We start from the raw sequence: 25,044 nt of genomic DNA, 5'->3' as shown, positions 1-25,044 counted from the left end.
CCCTTTCACAGAAAGAAACAGTTTCAGTCAAGTTGATATTGGTAACTCATCTAGGGGTTTCACTTTAACCAAGAATTTAATAGTCAGACAGGAATTTATGTGTGTGACTCAGTGCTGAATTCAGTGGGTTGAGGAGACAAAGGGATACCCAGAAGCTCAAGTAGGCGATACATCACTATGGGGAAATAATGTCTGGATGCTGAGAGATAAACAAAATAAATCCCGTAATCAGTGATTAGATTGGTCAAATCAATTGTGTAAAGTAGGATATGAGATTTAAATGTGATTAAAATAAATAAATAAAAAGGAACACTGTACCATCATGCACCACCTTTACACCAGCTCTTATGTGATATTTTTTATCAGATCGTGTCATGATTGTACAGATATGTCCTCGTCTGTGGTTTCATGCAAAACATAAACAACAGCTGAAGGTGAGAAAATACAAAGTTAATCTCACACCTTGCAAGAATAGCTCTTTCATTCTCACGCATGTTCCTTACAGAAACGTGCAGACATGCACCGTTGTGTGTTGTATAGGAAAGGTGAACTGGATCAGACCGGCTTTACCTCTTAAAGTGAATGGCAAAGTTTTCATTTAGTATTTATATGTGTTGCATTGAATAGGCTACAGCTGTGCAATAAAGGACTTCATGCTCATATTTTATAAAATGTTTTCTGAGATGATAATCACGGCATGTTTGTCAAAGCATAAAAAATAAAAGTTGTGGTGACTACTCCTGTTCGTTCAAGAAGAACAAGTAGAAGTGGATTAAGGAGGTGGGGGAACTGTGCGCTCTGTGCACTGAAACAGCAGCGAACTGATTGATGCACAGACACAGCATCTGCAGATGGAAGATAAGGTTACTGACACCCGCACTCTAGTTCCTTTTTATGGTTAATCTCAGATATAGATCTCCAACACAGTACACACACGGTAAATGAGTTCACCCACTATTACTGTACCTGTCTCTCTCATTATGATGAGATAGGCTTGCTTTCCGTTGTTTAAAAACGTTTTTCCCATGTGTCTAAAAATATTACAGTTATCATCAAGTAAGAATAAAAAGGAAACATCAAATCATGTGTGGTGAACACAAGCTCTCCACTGAAGGTTATGTAAAACACAAAAATGACTTCAAGACAATTACAGTACGGCTTCATGTGGATGTACAGTATGTATGTGAATGCAGGGTCTGAGAGACAACCATTGTTCCTTGTACGTTTAATGGCAAAATAACAGAGGACAAAATAAAATATTTACAACACAAAATGTAAACACAATCTTCTGTACAAAGAAATATACATGCAAAAGTAAAAAGAAGTCATTATAAGACATTCAAAATGACATTGCTGCAGTCTTGTTCTATGTGTATTTAAAATATGACAGTTATGAGGTTTACATCCTGGGTGTGGGCAAACTGCCCGACCCTCTCTGTACATCTTTACATCATGAACAGGCCGAGTTTCCCAAAGGCATTTTATTACTTAGATCTTTTTTTGTGTGTTTTTCATGTATAGGCTTTAAGAGAATTTGTTAAAGTGATGAACAGCATGAATTTGGGAAACTCAGGTCCATACCAATAAATAGAAATGACACAAACTGAGAGACTTTGACTGTACAGACCAACAGGAGTCATTCAACTCAACATGTTATTAACTTTTTTTTAAAAACATTAAATCATGTGACAGTAACGCTAACAACCTTCAAAGAAAATAACAAACAATGCACATTTTCAGTTTCACCCACCCCTCTAGGTTGACTCACTCAACTGGCACTTTAAAAAAGAAGAAGTTTTCAACAACTTCTTCACTTAAAGACATCAGCTTCTTCAAAATAAAAACAACGGGAAGAGATCTCTTTCACGGCAGACACCTGTTAGTGCTGATGGACACTTATCAAAGGAGTGTATTTGAAATGTCGGTGGTGTGATATTTGGGTGTCTCCTAAAAAGTATGGTGCATTTCCCAATAATTTAAAATCCATGTTCGATGGGTCACAATAAGCAATTTTTCCAAATCTATTGCTTGGTTAAAGAAAAAAAAAAGTCAACCAGGTCTGTCTCTATGACGTCGAACTGAGATGCTAAAAAATCTAGCAACATACACCAGTATCTAGCTACAAAAGCCAAACAAACTCACACAGCAAACCACTTTGTGCACAGCTTGAAAAAAGACAAGTGAAGTATTAGTTTTTTTTCTCAATATACCACCAAACAATTTCTTATTACAGTACAATAAGAATAAATAAAGCCAGACTGAACCTATGTAAACACTCATATGTCTGGGTTCAGTGTGCTCTGTTATAACTTAACATGAGAAATTAAAAAAAAACAACAACAAAAAAAAACACATTTTAGCAGGAAAAGAAAGCATAGTCAACTTTGGTTTTGTTACAGAAAATAAAAACAGAACAATGACAAAATGAAAGCATAAGTGCCTATATTTCATAGATACATATTTTTATACATTATTTTTGAAAACCCTCCTCTTGTCTGGGGGCTTAACAGATATTAATACTGAACTTAATACAGAAGAGTTAACACAATACAGACATCTATCGCAGTACCAGGTACGTACATGCCTCTTTAAGAATACGGCTACAACACAAATCTTCATAAATAGTTGCATAATGTTAAAGCTGCAACATTGCACATGGGAAGTTGATGCAAAACACGAGTGCATTTTTAGTAGCGGTTTGTTCAGAGTGAAGATCCGGCTGCTGGGGGTCCTCAAGCATTGACTGGCCTCACCAGCTGCATGGACTCACTAAGAGTCGGCAAAGAATATAGCTTTTGTTCATCTGAGAAAGATTCTTCAAAATGAGAATGAAAGGCAGGAAGTTATTTACAAATAAGGCGGATGCAGGTAGAAATCTGAGAAGCTATGCCGAATAGCTTTTACGCTTTGTCAGGATAACTGAAATATCACAAACCAAAATGATTTCACCTTTAAAACTTAAAAGTCAGGGGCATAAAGATAAAGCAAACTATTGCACTGAGTGTTACTACAATGTGTCTCTGGAAAACATGGTTTTGGTCTTCATCTAGAATAAATGGACCCTGCTGGTGGGTGCCACTTTGTTCACACATCTCATTACTCTTGTTTTCTCTCTGTGTACTAACTAACCTTTGTTTTCCAAAAGGTATGAATAAAGACAGTTCTCTGTTTCCTAACTGTACATGGTTTCATTTACAAAAAGTAATCTCTCGTTACAAAAAAACATTTTCATGTGTTTAACCGAAAGCAGCCTGAATTACTCTTAATATACAGTATTCTATTTTTCTCTGTTTAACACTGTCCAAAACGCGAGACTCGCTCACGCTGGCTTGTTGAGAAATCTCGGTTTTCTCCCTGCTAAGTCAAGGATTGGAATCTCGCACAGATCCAAACGGTTCATTCGTTGTGCAGGCATAGCAACAATATGCCAAGGTTAAGGGCAGGTGGGGAGAGTTAGAGGGTTTTTATCAGCAGAGTAGTCAGTCAGTCAGCAGCAGCATGAATTCTGTGGCTTAGTGAGGGAAAAGGAAATCATCGTGGACATGTTGCTGGTGGTCCTCTCAGCAGGTTTCTACCAGGTTACTCATCCACTGTAGTTTGCTGCACAGGCGTAGATTCCTTCTGTCCAACAACAACAACAACGTAGGACGTGGTGGCAACAGGACACGTAGATTCTCCCACTTCGTTAGTCAGATGTGGTTGAGCAGGCGGCTCTGAAGGAAGGCCTTAATGGTCCCGATGGGCCGAACATCATTCTGGTGTTTACGTCTCTCGATGAAGGAAATGAGTCTGGAGGTGTCCAGATGTGCTGTGTGATGATTCTGAGACGGCAGCTGCGTGTGATTTAAGGTGGCATGGCCAGTTTCTCTGTTAATCACACCTCGAGGCTGGAGCCAGGGCTCCTGCAGGCAGCACGCCGCAGAGGGCCGTCGTTCTGGCTCACCCTGGAGCAGCAGGCGGACAAAGTCCCTGGCAGCTGGGCTAACACCCTGGAAGTAGTCCTCAGGGAAGCTGAAGTCCAGGCGACAGATGTTCAGGCATGTCTCCTCCAAGCTCTCGTCCAGGAAGGGAGAAGCGCCGCTTAGTAAAACATAGGTCACCACCCCTGTAAAACATCCAGCCCATAAATACAACAGTACCGCTTTGCTAATAAACTTTTTAATTCAGAAATGCTTTTTAGTTACAGACCTAAACTCCAGAGGTCGGACATCAGCGAGACAGGCAGACCCAGGACCAGCTCAGGGGCAGAAAACTCTGGGCTTCCCAGGAGAGGGTGGATGTAGGACGAGGGAGGGTTCATCTGAACGGCGTCACCAAAGTCTGTCAGCTTGATGACCGGCTGAGAAGATGCATGTTCCACCACAATGTTCTCAGGCTGCAGGAGCAAGAGAAAGAAGATTGAAATGTTCAGTTTTCAGAGGTATTTTATGCCTCAATTAGATCAAAAAAGAGGAGAGCTTATAGGTTGAGAGAGGAAGAGAGAGAAATACAGCTCAAGCTCATTCAAGTTTTGATTATTTCTACACTGATCCAAAAACTCCAAAGGACTCTCTGAATGTCTGGACTTAAGCTCTATAATTAATCCCATGAGGTAATAAACTGTAGTTACTTTGAGATCAAGGTGTGCTATCCTCCAGCCATGCAGGTAGTGGAGAGCTTCAAGAATATCTCTGAGGTAGAGAGCCACTTTCTCTTCTGTCAAGTTTCCCCAGCTCACTATGTAGTCCAGGAAACGGCCCTGGTCCGCCCTGAGGATGCCATCACAGAATGCATTCGTGTGTCATTAAAAATATGGGTCCACCAAAAATATATACAGTATATTCATTATATTCTTCAAATAATCAAGACTGGCAACAGTCTCTTGAAAACACAACTGAACTTACATCTCTAGCACAAGCACGTAACTGTTGACCGTCTCGTACGTGTCCAGCAGTCTGACCAGGTTGGGATGGTCCAGAGTCTGTAGGAGTCTGATCTCCTGCAGCACCTGATCTCGACGCAACAGCTTCTTGTTGACATGTTTTGCTGCCACTGTCCGTTTACTTCCTCTCTGGTCACAACGCTTGGTCACTGAGAATCGGCCCCTGGGAAGGAGAGATGACGTTTTGAAATGTCTAAATACAGCTCTTACTGTGGTGGAGCATCTTTTTGAGATTTGAGGAAGCACACAGTTTGTTAATATTACTGCTATAATTTCTTCCATTCTTCAGTAGATACTTTATTTGTTTCATGTTCTAAAAAAACATTATTTAACCCTTCTTCCTCACATAATGTGCATTTTCCTGGACAAGGCAAAATCAGTATGGGGTTATTACATGCACTTAAATTTGTCAGATCAGTCAGCGTCAAGGGGAAGCTGCTTTATCTCTACCTGATAACTACCTCTGGTTACAACCTCAGTATTATGTGACAATTTATTAGCTTTGATGTGGTGAACATGACAGCACCACATGCCAGCAATGAGAGATAAAGGAGTGGGGATTTTATCAGCACTGTCTTACCTTCCTAACTCAGTGATCTCTGTGTAGAGAGACTCAAAGCTGCCTTTCCAGAGGACTTCACTGCCATCATCAGGAATTCCTGGGAACAAAATATTGGATTGGATTAGTTTACTAATAATTATAATTAAAAGTAGTACTGTTTGAAAGAAATTACAGTTCAGTTTTAGCAGAACCCCCACCCCCAAATCCCCTTTACTTAGGTGTTACAGTTATACCAAATTTAACAAATGAACAAAACTTTACAGAAGAAATTCAAGGAACTCACTGGTAAATGAAAAATTTAATGGTTCATGCCACAACGGGACTCTCACCTGAGACTCTGAGGCTGGCGGAGGACGTGACAGAGCCTGCTACATTTGTGGCGACACAGGTGTACATACCGCTGTCCTCAACAGAGACTCCAAGGATACGTAGGGCTGCTTCCCCGGTGTCACTGGAGAAAGACGTTAAGGAGGGAGAGATGAACTAACTACCAGGATGCAACAGCCAAGTCTGAAATGTGCATTCAATTCATATTTCTATGATGCCACTGCTATGTCTAAACTCACCTGTAAGTGATGCTGTAGTGTCCGTTGTTGCTCACGGTGGTGTTGTCAGGTCCCCGCCAGGTGACGGTGGCCCGGGGTCGACCGCACACTTTACACCTCAGAGTAACACTGTCGCCACTCTCACATGCTACATCGCTAACAGGGACGAGAAACTCTGGAGGAGCTGGACAGAAGTGTATATGTTTAGGTTTATGAGAGAGAGCGATAGGGTAACTTGAATCTTAAATTTAGCATGACTATGTGTTGATTTTTACTTTAGAAGTTATCAATTTCAAAATAAGAGCTCATGATGAGAAGAGATAGATGCAGGGAATTTTTAAAGACCATTATGACTGATTCAAGCAAACATATTAGCAGTTTATGGGTTTTGTCTTTCACCCACATCCCCACTTAAAGCAACGGCGTCAACATACCATCATAGATGAAGTTGGGATTAAGAAGCTGTAAACAACAATATGGAGACAAAATTAGATTTCTTAGAGGAAATGATCATGTAAAATACTTTTTTTGTGTCATCATGCTTTCTACCTTGACAGAGACTTTGTTGGCCAGGCTGTCCTGAGACTTGCGATAGCCGTTCTCCGTTTTCCTGCCCTCCTTGTCTCTTTTTTCAGATTTTCGGCGAATGCGGAGTGCTGTGTGCCACGATAATGATTTTCTGTAATACAGAGCCATGGAAGGCCAGAAAAAAAATCAGGATCTTTTCAGTTCAGGTGATCAATCAGTGTGAATTCTGACATTTACACTTGTTTGTTTTTGTCTTAACAACATAGGAAATGTGACTTTTTCTTACTTGATGGTTCCTTCTGGGAGGTCTGGGGTGGTGGAGGATGAGGTGTGTCCTAATACATAGCCAGGGATCCAGCCTTCAGCTGCAGGACAGTGCTCGTTGGCTGCCCGGTAAACCAGGAACATGTTTTGCTGATTGCTGGCTAGCATTTGGACCACTTCACCCTGCACCACACTGATCTCATCCTCCTTCACTGCCACATAGTCCTGGGTCACCAACATGGTGGACACACTGCTGCTGCTACTGCTTTCACTCTGTCACAGAAGAGGATTGTAAAACTTTAGACTCAGACACACAACACTGTTAATGTAATGTGAGATTGCAATGCATACAGTACATACAAAAACTGATGCATTTTCACACTTTAAAACACACACATAAAACACACTCCAGAAAATGGTGTACAGAAGTGTATCAGTGTGACCATGATGACCATGATGACCATGGTGACAAAAATGACCTTGCTAGAATGCTTGATGCATGCAGCAAAAAAGCTTTGCAAAATGGCTTTCACCTCGCAGAGGTGTCAGTCTGAGTTTACATGATAGATGACAGGTCACTGTGTAAAAGAGCAGTTCTATTCTGAGAGTGTGTGAAGCAGAAGTAATGATTTTCACACCAGGGGTGCAGGACTGTGCAAACTTTGTTTAAAGAAAAAAGAAAGAGGAAGTTTAAAAAAAAAGGTGTCCAAGTTTAAAAATACAAGATACTCTATCGTATTTACATTGATGCTCTGGCTGACATGTTGATTAATATGCAATGTCCTAATCAAATAAATAAATCACGAAGAGAGACAGAGCAGGTAGAAGTGAAGCAAACATCAGCTGGTTTTGTCTCAAGGCTAGGTACAGTACTGCCACATTCACACTAACATGTCAACAGGAAAAAAGGAGGAAAGAAGGTAAAATGTGAAAGAGCTCCTCATTTGGGACAAAGTTTGGACCAGAGATCACTGATTATTGCATGGGGGAGGGGCTTCCCGTGGAAGAATGAATGAAGAGGACCAAAGAGAAAGTGTGTGTTTAAAATCATTCTGGAGCTGTTAGTGTCTATAAGCTGAAGTCGAGAAGCACACACGCTGAAGTTCAGAGAGAGTCTTAGAAAGCAGATACAACAGTTGCCCTGTGAGTTAGATCCACACTGTTAGTACGCTGGGAGAGCAGGAAAATTCTCTCACACATACTGTCGGTGAAGTTAGTGCACTCAGATAGCCGTTAATCTCCATTGTAGTAGTTGGTTGCATGTACAAGCCATTCTCAGAGCCAGCGGCAGGGTGACTGACGGACAGCCAGGGCGGGGTTAGTCGCTAGTGAGCAGCTCTAGACCTCACTGAAGCCTGGGCCTTGACTTGGCATCTTACCCCGTTGCTCTGGGTGGAGTGTATGGACTGCTCGCTGGTGGAGGAGCAGGTGCTCATGCGGTCTATGTCCTTACTGTGGGTTGAGTGGCGGTGATGAGAAGGCGTCCCGTGGCCTCCCCTGCCCAAGGAATCTCCTCCACCAACACTGTCACTGGGGTAGGAGAAGGAGCCAGGCCGGCTGGCTTGAGAGGGAGGCACAGCAGGGACCATGGCCCAGAAAGCGTTGCCTTTATGAGCCGGACTGGAGGGGACAAGTCCTTCCTTTCCTCCTCCTCCTCCTCCACCCGCCCCTCCAGGGGGCTGAGGTGAAACCAGAGGAGAAACTGTCCCGACTCGAGGGCTTTTCAGGGGCAAATTCAAAGGAGCTACGGCCATTTGTGGTATTCCTGCTGTTTGATGCTTCTGGGGTTCTTCAAAGCCTCCGAGACCCTGTCTGCCATTGCCCTCCATGCTGCCTGGTGGCCTGTTACTGTTATTACTGTTACTTCCATGAGGACTATCCAGCATCCTCATCTTAGGGACCTCTGAGGCTAACAGCTCTCCATTTGTGCTGGTGTCTGAGTAAGAGTTAGAGGGGAGGGATTGAGGGTGGCAGGGTGACCACATACCTGCTGATCTGTCGGGCCCATCGGGGCCCGGGGGGTGGTGGTGGTGGACAGGCTGGGGGAGGCGTGAGGATGGCTGGGGGATGCGGGAGGGTCGGGAGCGAGGGCCACACAGGGAAGAAGAGCTGCTCCCTGATCCTCCAGAACCACCGCCGCCACCTCCCCCTCCCATGGTGGAGGCATTATTAGAGCTGCTACCCCCTGGCAGGCCTCCAGTGCTGCTGCTGCTACTGCTGGGTGGGCCGCCCGCCCCACCGCCACCCACATGATTCCTCTGGTACTCTATGGGGGATGTCAGAGCTGTGGGAGAGGATTCGTGTCACAAAATTAGATCACACTCAGACAGAAACCTTTCACGAAAACCAGAGATGACTCAGTTGAAAGAAACTGAAGAACTGAGAACTCCAACATCACACTACTGTTACTTGTGCACGATTCCACGAAAGGACCAAAAGTCCAACTTCATCTTAGAATAAACATACATGTTATTTTGTGTAAGTAAGACAGTAATAATCACACTGATATCATACCATTGAGGAAATTGCGCTGGTTCTCCAGTATCTGGCTGACCTGGTGGACCCAGACCTGACTGACTCCAGGGCTTGTTGAATGGAGGGTATACCTCTCTAGGCTACCACTAGATGATCTGGAAGTAAGTGTGAATTTGCAAGGGTCATCTGTATTTTCCTCGAGACCCAGCCAGCTCACCTGGAGTAAAGAGAGGGGAACAGAGGAAGAAGGAACAGAGAGGTAGACAATAAGTAAAGGGACTCCAGAGATATTTACATTTGTTAAACAAATTTGACATTGACTTAACGGAAAAGAAGCTACAGCGCAATCTACATTAGGTTGACATGCAATCCATAGATTACATTATGTTCTAACAGTAGCTTTATGACACAGTTGAGCTGCACTGACCTTGATGCTGTTCTTAAAGAGGTAGCCAGGAGAAGAGAAGCCTTTCTTTTTGTCAATGGGCTCACTGAAGATGACTATCTGCTCAAAGAGGAAGACCCTCCTCTCTTTCATCCTGGATAGAAGGCCACCATCTTGGTCTGAAACCATGAAGGTGTCTTGGAGAAGCAATCTGCCCTGAGCCACAATTTTACCCTGAAGAAGGAAGTGGGGAAAGGAAAGAGAAAACCTGACTGTGAGGACAGACAAGGACAGTGAAGGAAAACAAGCTCCTCTGTGCTTTTGTGCCAGTTGTTGTAAATTTGGAACAAGCAAGACATTAAAAAGTAATAGCTTCTTAACTGCCCACATTATGCTTATAGCATCTGATATCTGCAAAAAATGAGTGCACACTGACATCTAGTGACAATTTACTGAAATAACACATTGATTTCTGCAGGTTGTAAAAGGAGTCTAGACTTACATTACATTGCATTTAGTAAAACTGTAGTAAACACACAAATGCAGTCCTGAGAGTATGAAGAGCAATCTTACATCAAAGCCTTGAAGGCGTCCAACATTCATCATGTCATTGCAGCGCTTGGGGACCACACACATCACCTCCACAGCTTTCTAAAGTAGAACAGGAGAAACATACTTAAAAACACAACTGAATTCTTGTCATGAGTGGCTCATAAAGTCACCACCACAGCATAAGCAATAGATCAGCATGTTATTATGTTACCACTCTGATGAAACAGTCTGTCTTACCTCCAGCTCTGTTGTGTCTGCTCCAGCCTTCTTAGAAATTTTGTGAAGATCCTGTACAACAGAGAAATTGTGCAGAGACATGTTGATCAATAAGTTCAACAGAGAAAACATTTGTCCTTTACCTGAATGCTGTATAACAGTACAAAGAAAGAAACATCACGGTGGGTGGATTCACCTTCAGCAGCAGCTGGTACTTCATAATGCGCTGCACAGGTTTGATTAACAGGTCAGTGATCTGCAATCTGTGGCCCAGTCGCTGCTTCAGATCCTAATGAGGGAAGAAAATATTAACCGGGAAATACTAATGAATGACAAATAAAACATGGGAAAAAAATGCTAACAAAGATGATAAAGGTAAATGCAACTATAGACTGAAACTTTAGTAGGTTTGGGGGGGAGGTAAATGGTTTAACAATCTTACTTCAAAGTAAGTGTCAATGTACTCTGACACAATGTGCTCAGACTTGGGCTTGTTCTGGCAGTACACAATGTACATGTGTAGCCTCCGCTCCTGTAGTTGAACCAAATCCAGAAAACAAAGGCAGCAGGTGAGAAGAAAATATGACAGCTTAGAAAACTTTATTTCCTGAGTTTCTCATTTAAAGCAGATAACAGCGGCACGGCCGTTTCGGCTAATGCTGTGTTCAAGGCAGGCTTTTGAAACCGTAAGTTACAGCTTCAAGTCACAACTACGACTTGGTAGCGTTCCAGGTAACCCGTAGCTCGTGTTTTTACCGTCCTGTTGTCTGTGAAAGTTCCCTATAACGGCCACTCGTAACTTCCGACCCGTGAACTCGTACCAGATCGAACTGGTATGACTTCACAGGAAGGAAAAACACAAAGTACGAGTTTCCTTGAACGCACCATGAGTTAGCAGCCCCCGCCCTTGTCAGGCATCAATTGGTCCTCGTGCTACGTCACCACATTCACGCGCATCCCTTGGCTGCACACACAGCCCTTCATGCCGTTCTCTCCCCTCATTGGATAACACTTGTATCCCACAAGGAAAATTTTCTCCTCGGGTTACAGCAGAGCAGAGTGACGGAGAGACTCGTGTTTAGGCTGAAATACTTCATGTAAGTGATTGCTGACGGAAAATAGGACTATTTAGGACTTATATTAACAAAAACATTCCACTGATATCTGCTTTAAATTCACTAAGATGTACCTAGATAATCCAACAAAAATGTCAACATCTCGCTCACCTGTTTGACGAATAAAGGAGCCAACCTCTCAGGATCCTCCAAGCACTTCTCAAGCTCTCCCAGGAAAAAACTGAACAGACCAAGAGAGAGAAGAGACATCCTTGTTAACATGCCATGGGGCATGGTATTGATTGGTATAGCCTGTGTGTTCATTCTGTAGAAAATGATACATAAAATTTAAAAAAAAAATGTTGAAGAGAGCTGTCTCTCACGTACTCTTTGTGCCAGTCATAGATCTGATGGATGTTACCAAAGACAATCTTGTCTTTTCCTCTCATGTCATCTGGAACTCCTTCCTCTTTCATCCTGGTCATGTAGCCCTGAGGGGATGAAAGTTAACTATAAAATATGCAGCAAACACTGACCAAATCTCGTGAAGCTTTAAAGGTCCCATATTGTATAAAAATGATTTCCATGTATATTAATACAGTGAAAGTATCAAAGAACTCGATCTGCAGAATAATGAACAGCCTGAATTGAGAGATGCTTGCGATCTTAAGAATTTAAGAGCACTAAGAAAAGGGTGTTTCCCAGACAAGTCCTTAATGCCCTTCTTGGCCGAAGTGTAAGTTTCCGTCAAAAAGCTCTTTAAGAACCTCTAAACAGGAGCTTCCACCACAGCGGTGCTGAAAGTTAATCAATCAATGCCAGGCAAATTGATTTTTATATCATCACCACTAAATCAGTGCATAAGTCACACACAACGCAATGTGGTTCCCCCACAAATGTGCAATTACGCACGCAGCAAAATGCCTGAAAACATTAACTGGCACAAATTGTGCGCAGCTATGTTGTGCAGCATGACGGTGACAACTTCACAACACTCCCCACTGCGTTAAAATGCAGTGCAGCCAGGAGCTGCACCTCATGGCTAAGGGCAAAATTGCACCGGCTTGCGCTCCGGATGTGTGGAGACACTAAGTTGATCAGCCGGTACCTTAATTGATCAGCACGTAGAGTGGGTTGAAGTGCTGATGCACAAATGCATTGACATAAATGGTTTGGCTAAATATTTCACATGTGCATGCAGATGTGGGATGTTTGTGGAAAAATGATGATAATGAAGTCATGATGATTCATTTTATTTGTGTGCCTGATGTGCAAAGCGCATACAGGAACACACTTGTTATTCCTCATACTTATTTTTTTTCTTTTTATTATTTTTCCTCACTGCTTTGAGCGCACATACATAAAACATATAAACAATGCACACTGTTTCAATATCTCCTTGCTTAGCATAATATCGATTTGCCTGACGTGGCTGCATCTGTGAGCGTTTGGTTACTAAGAAGACTGTTAAGAGAGGGTCAGCTCAATCCTACATCTCCTTCTAGTGAAAGAGAAGCTAAATTGACTCTGGAAAACATGTTTTTCTTTCACAGGAGCCTTAAGTGCGTTCTAAAGAAGCTCTTAGAGCTAAGATTTTCTTAACTGGATCTGGGAAGCGCAGCCAACATTTTTTATCTGATCACTCAAAAAACAGTCACCCAGAGGAGATCTAAAACTTTTTTTTATTTTTTTTTACCTCCACAACTGATCCCAGGTCTCTGACATAGTCTCTTTCCGTCTCCACCAGCTCCAGAAGCACATAACTGAGAGACAGAGAACAGAAATTGTCACTGCATAATATAAATGTAATGCACTCAGCCATGGACGAACATCAGGAATACTCCATATAAGCACACAAATGAAGACAAACATGATTAAGTGATTGAACTCAAGCAGCTTTTGTTTATCAAAGCACTAACAAGAGACGGGCTTGTAACTCACTGTCTCCTCTTGAGGAAACCAGACTTGCGCTCTTCCATCTCATCGATGGGTGAGGAGGAGGAGAGGAGGGAGTTGTCGGAGGGGTTGAGGGAGGGAGAGCTGCTGTCGCCTGGCTCCACTGACAGAGAACTGGGACGATCCTCCAGAGACTGAGGAAAGAAGGGGACAGAGGTGAGGAAAGGAGGGGGAGAGAAGAAGTTGAGGAATCAAGAGGTGGAAAAAATAAACAGATCTATAAAAAAACAGGCTGAAAGTATATTTACAGTATGTGATCATATATTTTCACAGCTGCTTCATTCCATTTGTTTTCAGATGGATCAGAACTAAGCTGTACGACCACAGAGAAAACTGTACTGCCTTTTCTTTGGTATGTGCCTGTATGTAGGCCACAGAGTGTGTTAGGGTATCGGCCAGAGTGCAATGCCCATTTGTTGGAACAGTGGACAGCTGGCATAGTGAGTCACAGTCCTGACAGATGACTAGTAGCCCATGATGCCATCCTCTGTCAACAACACCAAAGAAGAAGTGTGTGTGTGTGTGTGTGTGTGTGTGTGTGTGTGTGTGAGCTTGTAAATACACAGACTGGAATTGTTCTGTGTACAAATGTGACACATTTGTGTGTACTTGTGAGTTTATTTTAGACAGAGATTTCCATCTCACCATCTTGCTCTTCACCAGCTCTTCGATGGCACTGACCAGTTCAGCAGCACTGGGTGTCTCTGAACTACTGGGACGAGCGGACAGACGAGACGCAGACTGAAAGAGACAGAGAAAATTTGAGAGGGGGGGGTTATTGGTTAAGTACTAAAACATGACCTGTAAGACTTGGTGGTGCTGCATGCAAACAGGTGTGACACATCTTTAGTGACTACAACTTTGTATCTGATCAGGCTCACCATTGTTGAGTTTGGACCTCGATATTCCACATGTCCAAATACGGACTGGTGGCTGTGATCTCCCTAATAAAAGGGTTAATTGGGGGCCAAGTTGGAGCTAATCACAGGCTGCTCTCGGGGGAAACGAGGGTTATGAGGTGGGTTTAGGTAAAGGGCAAGCTCTGGGATCGGACTGCTCTTTGAATACGAGTACCATGATTGATCAAACAACTTATATACAGCAAATAATGTTGCTTAATACTCCATTGGAGAGAGAGTTCACCTCCACAACAGAGCTCAGTCCAAGTTATGATTTTAGAGGATCCCCTGTACACAACAGGACTTAATGGGAATTTACCATTTAGTCCCATAAACAGCTCGGTATTGTAGAAACGCTTGAATGGAGCATTCACTTCAGTCACAGAAGTATAATGATACTCCATCAAATGACATTTAGTTGGTAGAAGAAAGATAAGAAAACGGCAAGTGAGAAGTGAAACAAAGAAGGATCCAAAGTGGAGATGATGAAGTGGTTTTACATGGAGAGATAGGGAAACTGGGCAAGAAGAGAAGCAGAACAGAAATCAACGTAATGCTGAAGGAAGGAACATGCAACCATCAAGAAAATAAAAGGAAAAAAAAAGAAACATCATTAGTTTGTTAATATAATTTCTTTATCTATTTATTAAAACTGATATTTATGCACCTCTATATGGAACCACACACAAAAACTCACCTGCAAAATTCAAAACCAATGTCAAATTTTTACAAAATGTGTAATTTTGATAAGTAAATTTTTAGATCTACATATCCAAGTTTAAGCAGCTTCAATAAGCATCTCCATTGTTTGGTTATGAAAAGAGCAATATTAGGCTTGGGAGACTGAGAATTGTGTTTCCTGCACACCACTGTCTACCACCTTGTGTAGCTACAGTACAGTATGACCCACCTTGTCATCCTGGGAGTCGGGCTGCAGCAGACTGTGTTGTTGGATGGCCATGGGGGGAGGCAGGGGGACGGCGTCAGCCCCCTCCTCTCCTTCCTCCTCACCACAGCTCTGCATGCCTGAGGAGGAAGACTTGGAGAGGGTACCACTGCTCAACCCTTCATTACGCATACGCTGGAGAGAGAAAAAGGGAAAACAATGATCATCAGTTGGTATATCAGTAGTAAAGGTTGGTAGATAAGTAGTCGTTAAACTACTCTTACCTCTTCCAGAGTCTCATCCTGTGGCGTGGCAGCGCTGTCATCAGAGTCCTTCTGTGAGCCAGGAATTGTGTCCATGTTCTTCCTTGTGCCGTCGCGGTTCTTCTTGTGCTTGTGGGAGAGCTTCTTGACGTGACCATCAGCTTTGCCAGAGCTGAGTCGGCGTACAGGGCTGGTCAGCCACTTCCTTAGAGTGTTCCCGGGACGTTTGGGGCCTGGCGAGCTGTGAGGGCCCAGGGTCTGGCTGGAGCCTGGCTGCAGGGCATCGTTGCTGGATACAGACAAGGTGTCTAAAAGGTAAAGCAGAGACAGAATAGAGGTGATTACTAATGGTATTATCACAAGTACATTGGGCACCATCTGATATCAAATGAAGATAAGAGGGTCGTCTCACTAAAAGTCAAAACACAGGATTAGATCTTGGCATTAGTCTTGCACTGATTGACTTAACAACTCATTAATGTGATTCATTGTCTGGTTATGTAAACCTGACAATGCTTAGCAAACAATATGAAAATATGAAGCTCCATGACAACAATGATGTAAATGTTTGGCAACCTTAGGTTGAATTTCTCTGCATGACTAACATTACAATGACACTATAGGCATTGTCCATGTCCATGTGAGTTTCTTCAAAGTCCAAGAAGTTAGAGGGAAGCGACAGAAGTGTGATAAAGATTTGTGTGCATCAGTTTGTTTCTACTGTTTCTGTATGTGATATGTGCAGTAGGCAGGTTGGCCTCCCCCTCACAGTGATGACAGCTCCTCTGGGAATCTGTAGGAGGAAAACACTTCTGCGAAATAGGATTCATAAAATCATAGAGGATAAATAGCTGCTTGGGGCTTTGTCTGAGTACTTCAAAGATACACCTGCCCCTCTCACCTGTCTGCTCTATCAGTCGGTCTTCTCATCCTTCCTCCCTTTAGTCTCATGCCCTCTCCCCTCCACTGCCCTGATGTTACTTTTCTTTAACATCACATCACATCACAAATGCTGCTGTATTCAGCTGAAGGAAGTGACAAGAACCTCTTGCCTGCCTCAAAACCTACCAAGAAGTCTTGGGATGATAATGCTTCGCAGAATTTCTTTGTGCTCTCTCACACTGCGCAATATGACCCCGAGTGTGATACCCCACAGAATTCCCGGCACAAGACCTTTCACCTCCTCTAAAGACTAAACAGCTCAACAAAAGGTACAGAATGATTTAAGAGTGTCTCTTACTCTGCTGCCAAAACAAAAGAGAGGGCTAAGAGTAAAAAAAGAAAAAAAAATTCCTATACATATGTGAAAGAGAACTTCAGAAATCACCCAAGGATGAGGAGATCACCTTCTACTATCCTCCATAAATCCTAATGGGATATATTCCAGGGATACAGAGTTCTTATCAAAGCCTCGGAGCACAGTCCTGAGCTGAGGAAAAATCTCAGGGATGATGTTTTCATTGTGCAGAGGAGCACATGACTTCCAGAGAAAGCCCGAGTGCAAAAACAAGTGCATCAGTATGGGGGCTGAAGTTGACTTGAGGACATGACTCTCCTCCTACATCAGCTAAATGCAGAAGAGGAAAACAATGAAATAGTTTTTGTATGTGTTCTTGAGAAATAGATGAATCTTTATACAAAGCAAGATTATCGGCATTTTAGATCATGTGCAGCAGCTTGACTAAAAGAGGCCTCAGTCTCCCCATCATTTTTCTGTTAAAGTGGTTAAAGAGATGAAGCTGCTTAAGATTAAGCCACGTGACCAGGCTGAGTGGCTCTTATGAATGGCAGGTGTGGACACTTTCGCATGGCGCCGCATTGTTGGGTGCGTACGTACTCGCTCCTGAACGAGCACATCTGCATGTGAATATTCGTGTCAGACGTTGAGCCTCTGGGAGACTTTATTTTTACTGTGTTCCGCTGATACTAAGCATGTGTTCTCACATCGCATGCAAAGGTAGAAGAAAGCACACTTCCCCAGAATAACAAGCATCTTCCACATCATTCACTGTTAAGCCTCTAAAGCCCTCCTCCGTCAGACTTCCCTCGCCCTCTCACTCTGACAAAGCCCAGGTCATTTGGAGGTATCTTTAGCGCAACCTCGGCGATAAGAGTCGTGATCTCTCAATCATTCTGCAATATTCAGCTGCCTCACGCCAGATTTTCTGAGCCATCAGTTGGGTGAACAATAATGTGAACATATTGAGGCAGAGCAGGCGAGGTCGCATCTTGTTATCCTGTTTTCATCCTGCAATTTATTATTATTTTTTTTAGCAGATAGAGACTGCTGCATCTTGCTGGGAAAGGGAAGCTTGAGCTGCTTAGTAGAGTTGTAAATTCCACCCGAAGGGCTTTTTTTTTTTTTTGACAGGCAATAGGTGTGGAGGGGTTGTCTGCCTTCCTTTGGGGAAATATGATAAAATGTCATTCCTTAGCACAAATGTTTATGCTACAGCTATAGATTTTAAGGTAGCTTCATGATTTACCCACCTAAACTATCTTCCGTGCAAAGCTAAATGAAAACCAGAGTCATGACAGTTTGTTACGATGCTGCCCTGGAATGTTTTAGTCATGGGTACAATCATGGAGCCTATTTAAGGCTGTAATTTTGATTACTCCAAATTCCTCTGCTTTACTACTGTTGCTCTCCAAGGACTATCAAAACCTACCTTTATGAGTTCTGTATGCTGTTATTGTAGTTGATAACACCAGTACATTTATCCATTATCCATACTGAAAGCAAAAAGCACAGGTGCTGCTGACCAGCAGCATTATTGGGGTTTTTAAAATCCTCAATAGTTACAACACATGAGCTTCACGCAACTGTTGTTTTTTAGTGTAAACCAGACATGTGCTTATTGTTTGAATTAGAAACAGAAACGGGACACTGTTGAGCTACAGAAAAAGGGGAGAAAACAGAGAGTCAGGCGAGGCGAGGGAGTCAGGACTTTGCATGTTGAGCAAACTCACCGTGGTTCCTGAAAACATGCTGGGGTCACAACCTGACATGCACACATGCTGTTGGCAGGCACACTTCATCGATTACATCAGAGGCTGCCGGGCAGATTTAACAGACTGGCTGGGTTTGTGGTGAGAAACAACTATTTTTAAACCTTTGAACGTCATTTAAACACTGACTGGATTGTCATGTTTGTGATCACAGTTGTGAGGAAATGCTACCTCCACCTACTTCAGAAATGTGATGAACCTACATATAACTTCGGTAATAAAAAATGGATAACATGGATACTGTTCTACCAAAAGTAAAGAATGACAGTTGGATGAGCATCTAGTACTGTCATAAGCAGGTCAAGGGTTAGGGGTGTAAATGGATGAAACATGGGGTCAGTAGCCTTGACACATTCCTCTTCAGTGGAAAATAACCCTAGACACACATAGACACACACACACATACACATGGGGGCATGACCTCTGGCCTTTGCCCTGCAGGTTCTCCTTCATAGTGGAGTGGACACCTCAGGAACAGCTGGTTATGCTCTCACTCATGGGAAACTGGGAGAAATCTAAAATACAGCTCTCAACAGTGTGAACACAAAATGAATAATCTACTGGATTGAAGCGTAGATATTTCACAACCCAGCCGAGAGGCATCTTCAGTTCTTCATTGGATCATTCAGTTCGTCTTGATGTGTATGACCTGGATACACAAACGACTGTGTTTCACAAGCAGTGTTTTCATACCCGGGCCTAAAATGGATGCGGTGAAAATCTAGTTGCATTACTCGTATTTGGTGAACTTGTAACTGTAACAAATGTAGCATTCCCAAACATAAAAACTGTAATTACAGTGAAATATTGCTGCAGGGTTGAGACTCCACACAAACTATTTTGATTGTCAGACAGTTCTCTGATGTCGCATGAGAATAAAGCTCCATAGGACCAATTTATAATGATCTCCTGATAAATCTACAGTGGCTATATCCAAAATGTCTAATTTTTACCACATTCAACATGATTTTCCTCACATTTCTTGTAAGAATTTAGAGGAAAGTCTTTGCCTACAGTGGGCTTTGAAAAATGACTTCCTTGTTAATCTTTGCCAAAACGATCATCCCACCTCAATAACTAAACTGGCTCATCTGACTCCAAAGCAATTTTGGATCAAACAAGGCACTTACTGGTTAATTCATCATCGACTCATTAGACTGATGAGACACCTATTATCTTTTTTTGTAGAATTCATGTTTGGCTCATCATGATACACACTAATTGCGTGTGCACACGTAAACAAATGCAACACATACTTTACACATGCAGACACGTGAAATTTAAAAATATCTACTGCCTGCCTCCATATTTCTGCTTAAACATATACATGTCTACATTTGTACTCAACATGCAAAAGGTACAGTACATCAGATCTATATGGGCACTTCTAATGCTGCCACTCTGTGTGTGATGATATTCCTGAGAAGAAGAGTCCACCAGATGCTCTCTACTGCACTTCAGATGTTTGCTAATTCATCCGCAACATGCTACCATAACTCAGTGACAGCTCATTCAAGCTGCTGCAAAAAGCATGCTAGATTTACAACTCTGTGTGTGTGTGCCTGAGTCTCAGAATAGGAGGGAGGGGAGGGGCTGGTGTACAACTGGAGTGATCCCAAAAGTCTGCGCAGCTCCACAGAGGCATGCCTGGGATTCCAGAGGTGTCACCAGGGGAGCATCTTTCGTGTGGTCTTATCTTCCCCCAGGAGAAGTGATACAAACACACGGACACACACAATTAGCTGGTGTGGTTTAAGACGTGGGGGGGAAACTCCGGGGGCTTTGGCTGGCTGACCTGTTAAACTGTGGACAGTGCTGGAGAAGGCCTGCCACCAACAGCCATAGTTAGGGAGGGCGTGGAGATGGGATGGGAGATACAGAATTTAGAGACCACCCGAAATACATTCTGTCTAAAGCAGCTGGGTAATCTGTGTTTTTTTTAATACTTTATTAGATAGCAAACATTAAACAGAAGAAAAAGAAATAAGAAGAAGCTCCAGATTTGTCTATTCTAGTCTGTTTGACCTCATTATTTCCTCTTCTCCCTGAGGTATATAACACAATGACACCCCCTGCCCATCTGTCCAGCCCCAGCCAGACCTGGTGCACGGATAAGCACAAAGACATAATCTTGTCAATGTGATCTCAGTAGATTTAATATTTCATCACTTAACAGTACATTCAGTAAATTACTTTCACTGCCATAATGCCATGACATAATCCAGACTTGATTAGTGAATACCCTCAGCATGAAGCTCATTTGAAAATAGCTCTGGTGGAATCGGCAACAAACAAAGACAAGCTGTCAAAAACAAACTGTAGCTAGAAATGCTGCTGTTTTCCAGCACTGTTATTGTCTCACTGCCACATGTCAAACTCTATTTTCAAACCAACTTTTTGACCCTGCATATTTTGACAGCTCTGTCATCCAATCACAAGCAAAAACTAAGTGATCATACGAGTTTCTTAACATCTAGGTCAAGTTACAGTAAGAGAAACAACCATACCATACCATGCTGGTACACAAGAGAAAACTGTCACTTGTGCCATTTCTCTCTCCCAACTTTCCAATCTTCCTGTGTTGAACAGCATTTAAAGTATAAAAAGACAACTGGTTACAATGTCCTTATTAAAAAAGGAGCAAGAAAATGACTTGTGTCCTACACATTATGTCTCCACACATGACAAAGCACCTACCGAGATCCAGCAGCCAGAATTTGCAGTTGTCAGAGTGTCCTCCCTGTGATGAATCCATGGAGCAAAATGGGTTAAGAGACACCAAGGACTCAATTCCATGGGCCATGTCACTGATGTCAGTCAAATATCAAGTCTCTGGCAGTCTGATTTGAAATATTCCCTCACACCATCTCCACGGGTCGGGAGGTGCTGACTTCAAAATCCTACACAAAACCTCAAATACTTTTTTTCAAATGACCTGTAGTTAACAGTAAAAAAAAAAAATCAGCTGTTGCTGTGTTGCTGAAATATCCAGGGAGAGAAAAGTGTGAAGTCCTGGGTGAGGAAAACGAAAAGTCAAATGCAGCATTAGAGAGCAGGATGTTTTCTCTCACTCTCTTCTCTTTGTAGCTCCCTCCCTCCCTTCCTCCCTTCCTCCCTCCCTCCCTCTCTAATGAGTGGGCTGCTGTGAGGATATTGGGCAAGCCTCCACCGTGCCTCTCCTGTTCCACAGGGACGTCTGGAAACATGCAGTGCATCTACCGTACTACCCTTTGTAGAGGCGCCCACACAAACTGTGTGGGTGGTTGCATATTTTACAGGCATTAGGATGCATACAACTTGCGCAGTATGCTTGGAACAAATATAGACTTGGTTATAAAATCCAACAAAAAGTGAACAGCATAACACTCAGTAGTAAGAAAAAAAAATCTGTCATATTCTGCAGAATTTAACATTTTTTTCAGAAGCAAGACATTTTTAACCGAGTTTTGTGTATTCAACACTTTGCTCTGTTTTCCAGCGTCTTCACTTCATCTCCTTTTGCACAGGAGGCAGTCCAGAGCAGCAGAGCAGGCTAGATGCACAAAGATCTCCCTGTTTAACTGGGACTGCTTGTGTCTGTGTGGCTCTCTGGGCTCTAAAAACACTCTTTCCTGTAAGAACACGCACACAAGTGCACATACACACTAGCCTGTGCTGACTCTCTGCTCCTTACGGATTCAGTTTATCAATAACACTGTCATTAAATGTGCACCTTTGTATTTCATTCAGAGGCAGCCTGCAACTTGTAAGGTGCACTGAGCTGAGCACATCCTATACATGTGAAAGCTACCTCCCATAATGAGGACAGACAACCAGCGACACACTCACACGCTAATTTTACTCTATGTGAACCATTCAATTCCACTTAATTCTGTTAATCCAGACACAGACATCGACCCCCAACAGTTAATTATTCCTGGTTGTGAATCACAGCAGGAGAAGGGGGGATTTCCTGGACAACACTCTAATCCCCTCAACCGTCACCCTTCTACAACTTTGGACAAAGTGGCCGAACATGGTTGGCCAGTAAACACAAAAGGCTAAAGACGCTTTTTTTTGGTCATCCTTGTCTTCCTCCTCCTCAGCAACAGCCTTTTTTTTTTTTTTTACCACAGCCTCTCCTGCTGTGAGAAGCTTCTTTTCATCACTCCCTCTGACCACAGAAACACACACACACACAGAAACAGTGAGACACCAAGTAAAGAGATCGAACAAGAGGCTCTGTGATTCAACAGAGATGAGAAACACCAACGCTGGAGGTAAAGGCAAAACCTAAGCGGATTCTTCCTGTACTATGGCAGTAAATCATTCAGCCAATGCCAGAGCTGGGTATTTCTGTACAGTCCAAGCATCCTATAATTTTAAATACAAATGCAGACCTTTCTTGTGCTGCGTACAAAGAGGTTGCCAGCTAAATATTTGTACGTTATATTACCATAGAAACAAGGCGCTTTCACCCACTCTTCCAGATTAAAGAGGGAGCAGAAACTTCTGTCAAGACGTGATGACAGCAGCTCATAACTCCAACCACTGAGGGTCAGGTCTGTGCACAGAGCTGTTCCCTCTCACTTCTTCCGCTGTATTTGTTCTTTGTTTTCTACTTCAGCACTGAATTGATTTTGATTTTGAATTGTAGAAATAGTAACGACAGGTCTGTATATCTATCTTCCTGGAATTTGAGTTGAGATCAACACCTATGCCTCACAGGTCCCGACATGAATGAAATTATCATAGCTGCCTGTGCTTAGTGAAATGTCAAATGGTAAGACAGCAGAGGTTGTTGCATCAAACCATGAACCAGATGCTCAGTGCAAAGAAAACAACCCCAAAAAAACAGGCCAGTTCACCCATTGTAGTCAATATAACTTTAACAATAACATTTCAGAAGAGTGAAATTGGTGTCTGTTGCTTAGCCTACCCTCATTGATGGTGTGAACGAAATACTAGGAACAGCTGTCAACGTAATGAAGTGCAGTTCAGCAGCACAACAGAAGACATTCTCGCGATCTTACATACCATAAACACCTGTTAAGCACAGTTTCAACAAAAACTAAACCTTGAAACTGCTGTAAATGTAGGATTTATGGCATGACTGTTGTACTTGACCGCAGTTCTAGTTAGCTGCCAAATGAATGTATATACTGTAGGTATGTCAATGTGCAGAAGATTCCCACATTTCTAACAATAACATGGTGGCTTTATAATTACGTTGCAGTTAATTTTCTGGCAGGGCATGACTCAGCAATATTCTGTTACTGTGTAGCCAGAGCTGGTGGTTAACTCACACACAAAAAAAGGAAATACCCTCCGGAACCACATTACTGACTCTTAATAAGGACCTTTGGGTATGAAACAGATGCAAGTTCGGACATCATATCCTCCAGGGTTGCTCCCTGACACTGCAGGTTTTCATGTTTATTTGAGAACATGAGGCTGCATGTATATGACAAAATAGTGGTTTTAGACAATAATGAGACCTGTGGATATCAACAGTGCTGGGAATTCAAAGGTTGAAATTATTTTGAGATAATTAAAAGAGAGCTGTGCTTCAAGCGGGCTTTCCACAGTTGCATAGCAACACCTAGCGATACATGTACATGCTTCCCCAAGCAGCCGTCTAATGAGAGGAGAGAGTTCTGCAGGTCACCAATGATATGTTTGCAAACAAGAAATGCATCTTGTTAGTTTTCCCTTATCTTTCAAGTGTCTGTATGTGCATGGATGTAGCAAGCAGTTGTTTGGTGAGATAAGATAATTCAGCACCTCTGCTGTTTTTAAATATGAAACACATCTTAAGCTTTTATTACTGTTCTGAAAAATCCAGATGTGCCTCAGTATGGAAACATAACTCCCAATCCACCCGTTAATGTAGGTATAAAAATCTGGGGAAACACTCTTCTCCTACCTTTGTGATTAAACAGCCCCTCCATCTCCATGGAGGACCTGGAGTGAGCGATACAGAGCATGGAGCAGGGTACTATGCCCTCCTGGGCTGGAGAGCGGTCCGTAGTCCGCACCAGACACCAGTCCGGCTTATCGTGGAGTCGCTCCAGAACCTCCACAGTCTGTCCTCTGCGCACCGTCAGCTCCCCACTGCTGCCGCCATTACTGGCCACAAAGTCATGGATCACCACTGTCAACTCACAGCCTCCCGACAGCTGAAATAGAAGGAGGGAAGAAATCGTATAAAAACTCAGTACAAAAAAAAAAGTTAAGGTTTGTTAAATTGTCACATATTTGTAAAAAGCAAAAAGCAAAAAAAAAAATCAGTCTGAACAGGTCACTTTGTGTGAAACTAAGTAAGTACTGTATGTGTGTAGTGATAAACTGCAATTACTTTGTTGGTAAAGAGCTAAACTGACTGAGAAGGAATGAGGATCCTGTTGGAAAACATTGATTTTCCAAGAGAAGCCTCGAGCCACTGAAATATGTGCAGTGAGTGTGCAGTCATAGTTAAGACTGAAGCACAACATAAAACAGTGACTTGAAATAGCTACTGCTCATATGTAGCTCATCCAGTCAGTGCTG

General features: G+C 42.7%; 1 protein-coding gene across 1 annotated transcript in view; it reads right to left on the bottom strand.

Annotated features, from left to right (window-relative positions):
• Window positions 1-1,210: 1,210 nt before the first annotated feature.
• The window catches only part of triob (trio Rho guanine nucleotide exchange factor b), a 104,727-nt gene continuing 80,893 nt past the window's right edge, over window positions 1,211-25,044 (bottom strand). The window contains exons 37-61 of the mRNA XM_085802519.1: window positions 24,422-24,674; window positions 15,529-15,815; window positions 15,269-15,439; window positions 14,105-14,200; window positions 13,445-13,593; window positions 13,200-13,266; window positions 11,891-11,994; window positions 11,675-11,744; window positions 10,891-10,980; window positions 10,645-10,737; window positions 10,470-10,520; window positions 10,254-10,331; window positions 9,723-9,914; window positions 9,335-9,512; window positions 8,200-9,104; window positions 6,843-7,093; window positions 6,578-6,707; window positions 6,463-6,490; window positions 6,050-6,212; window positions 5,813-5,934; window positions 5,502-5,580; window positions 4,884-5,084; window positions 4,610-4,748; window positions 4,189-4,375; window positions 1,211-4,105 (exon numbers count right to left, since the gene is read on the bottom strand). Of these exons, the coding sequence (XP_085658645.1) occupies window positions 3,690-4,105; window positions 4,189-4,375; window positions 4,610-4,748; window positions 4,884-5,084; window positions 5,502-5,580; window positions 5,813-5,934; window positions 6,050-6,212; window positions 6,463-6,490; window positions 6,578-6,707; window positions 6,843-7,093; window positions 8,200-9,104; window positions 9,335-9,512; window positions 9,723-9,914; window positions 10,254-10,331; window positions 10,470-10,520; window positions 10,645-10,737; window positions 10,891-10,980; window positions 11,675-11,744; window positions 11,891-11,994; window positions 13,200-13,266; window positions 13,445-13,593; window positions 14,105-14,200; window positions 15,269-15,439; window positions 15,529-15,815; window positions 24,422-24,674 (4,500 nt within the window). The 3' untranslated portion in view covers window positions 1,211-3,689. The remainder of the gene's footprint in view (window positions 4,106-4,188; window positions 4,376-4,609; window positions 4,749-4,883; window positions 5,085-5,501; window positions 5,581-5,812; window positions 5,935-6,049; window positions 6,213-6,462; window positions 6,491-6,577; window positions 6,708-6,842; window positions 7,094-8,199; window positions 9,105-9,334; window positions 9,513-9,722; window positions 9,915-10,253; window positions 10,332-10,469; window positions 10,521-10,644; window positions 10,738-10,890; window positions 10,981-11,674; window positions 11,745-11,890; window positions 11,995-13,199; window positions 13,267-13,444; window positions 13,594-14,104; window positions 14,201-15,268; window positions 15,440-15,528; window positions 15,816-24,421; window positions 24,675-25,044) is intronic.

This window comes from Trachurus japonicus, chromosome 16 (genome assembly GCF_045865225.1).
Source record: "Trachurus japonicus isolate A0001 chromosome 16, Traja_1.0".
NCBI classification, from domain to species: domain Eukaryota; kingdom Metazoa; phylum Chordata; class Actinopteri; order Carangiformes; family Carangidae; genus Trachurus; species Trachurus japonicus.
The sequence above is the reverse complement of the archived record's forward strand: the minus strand, read 5'-3'. Positions and strand labels throughout refer to the sequence as shown.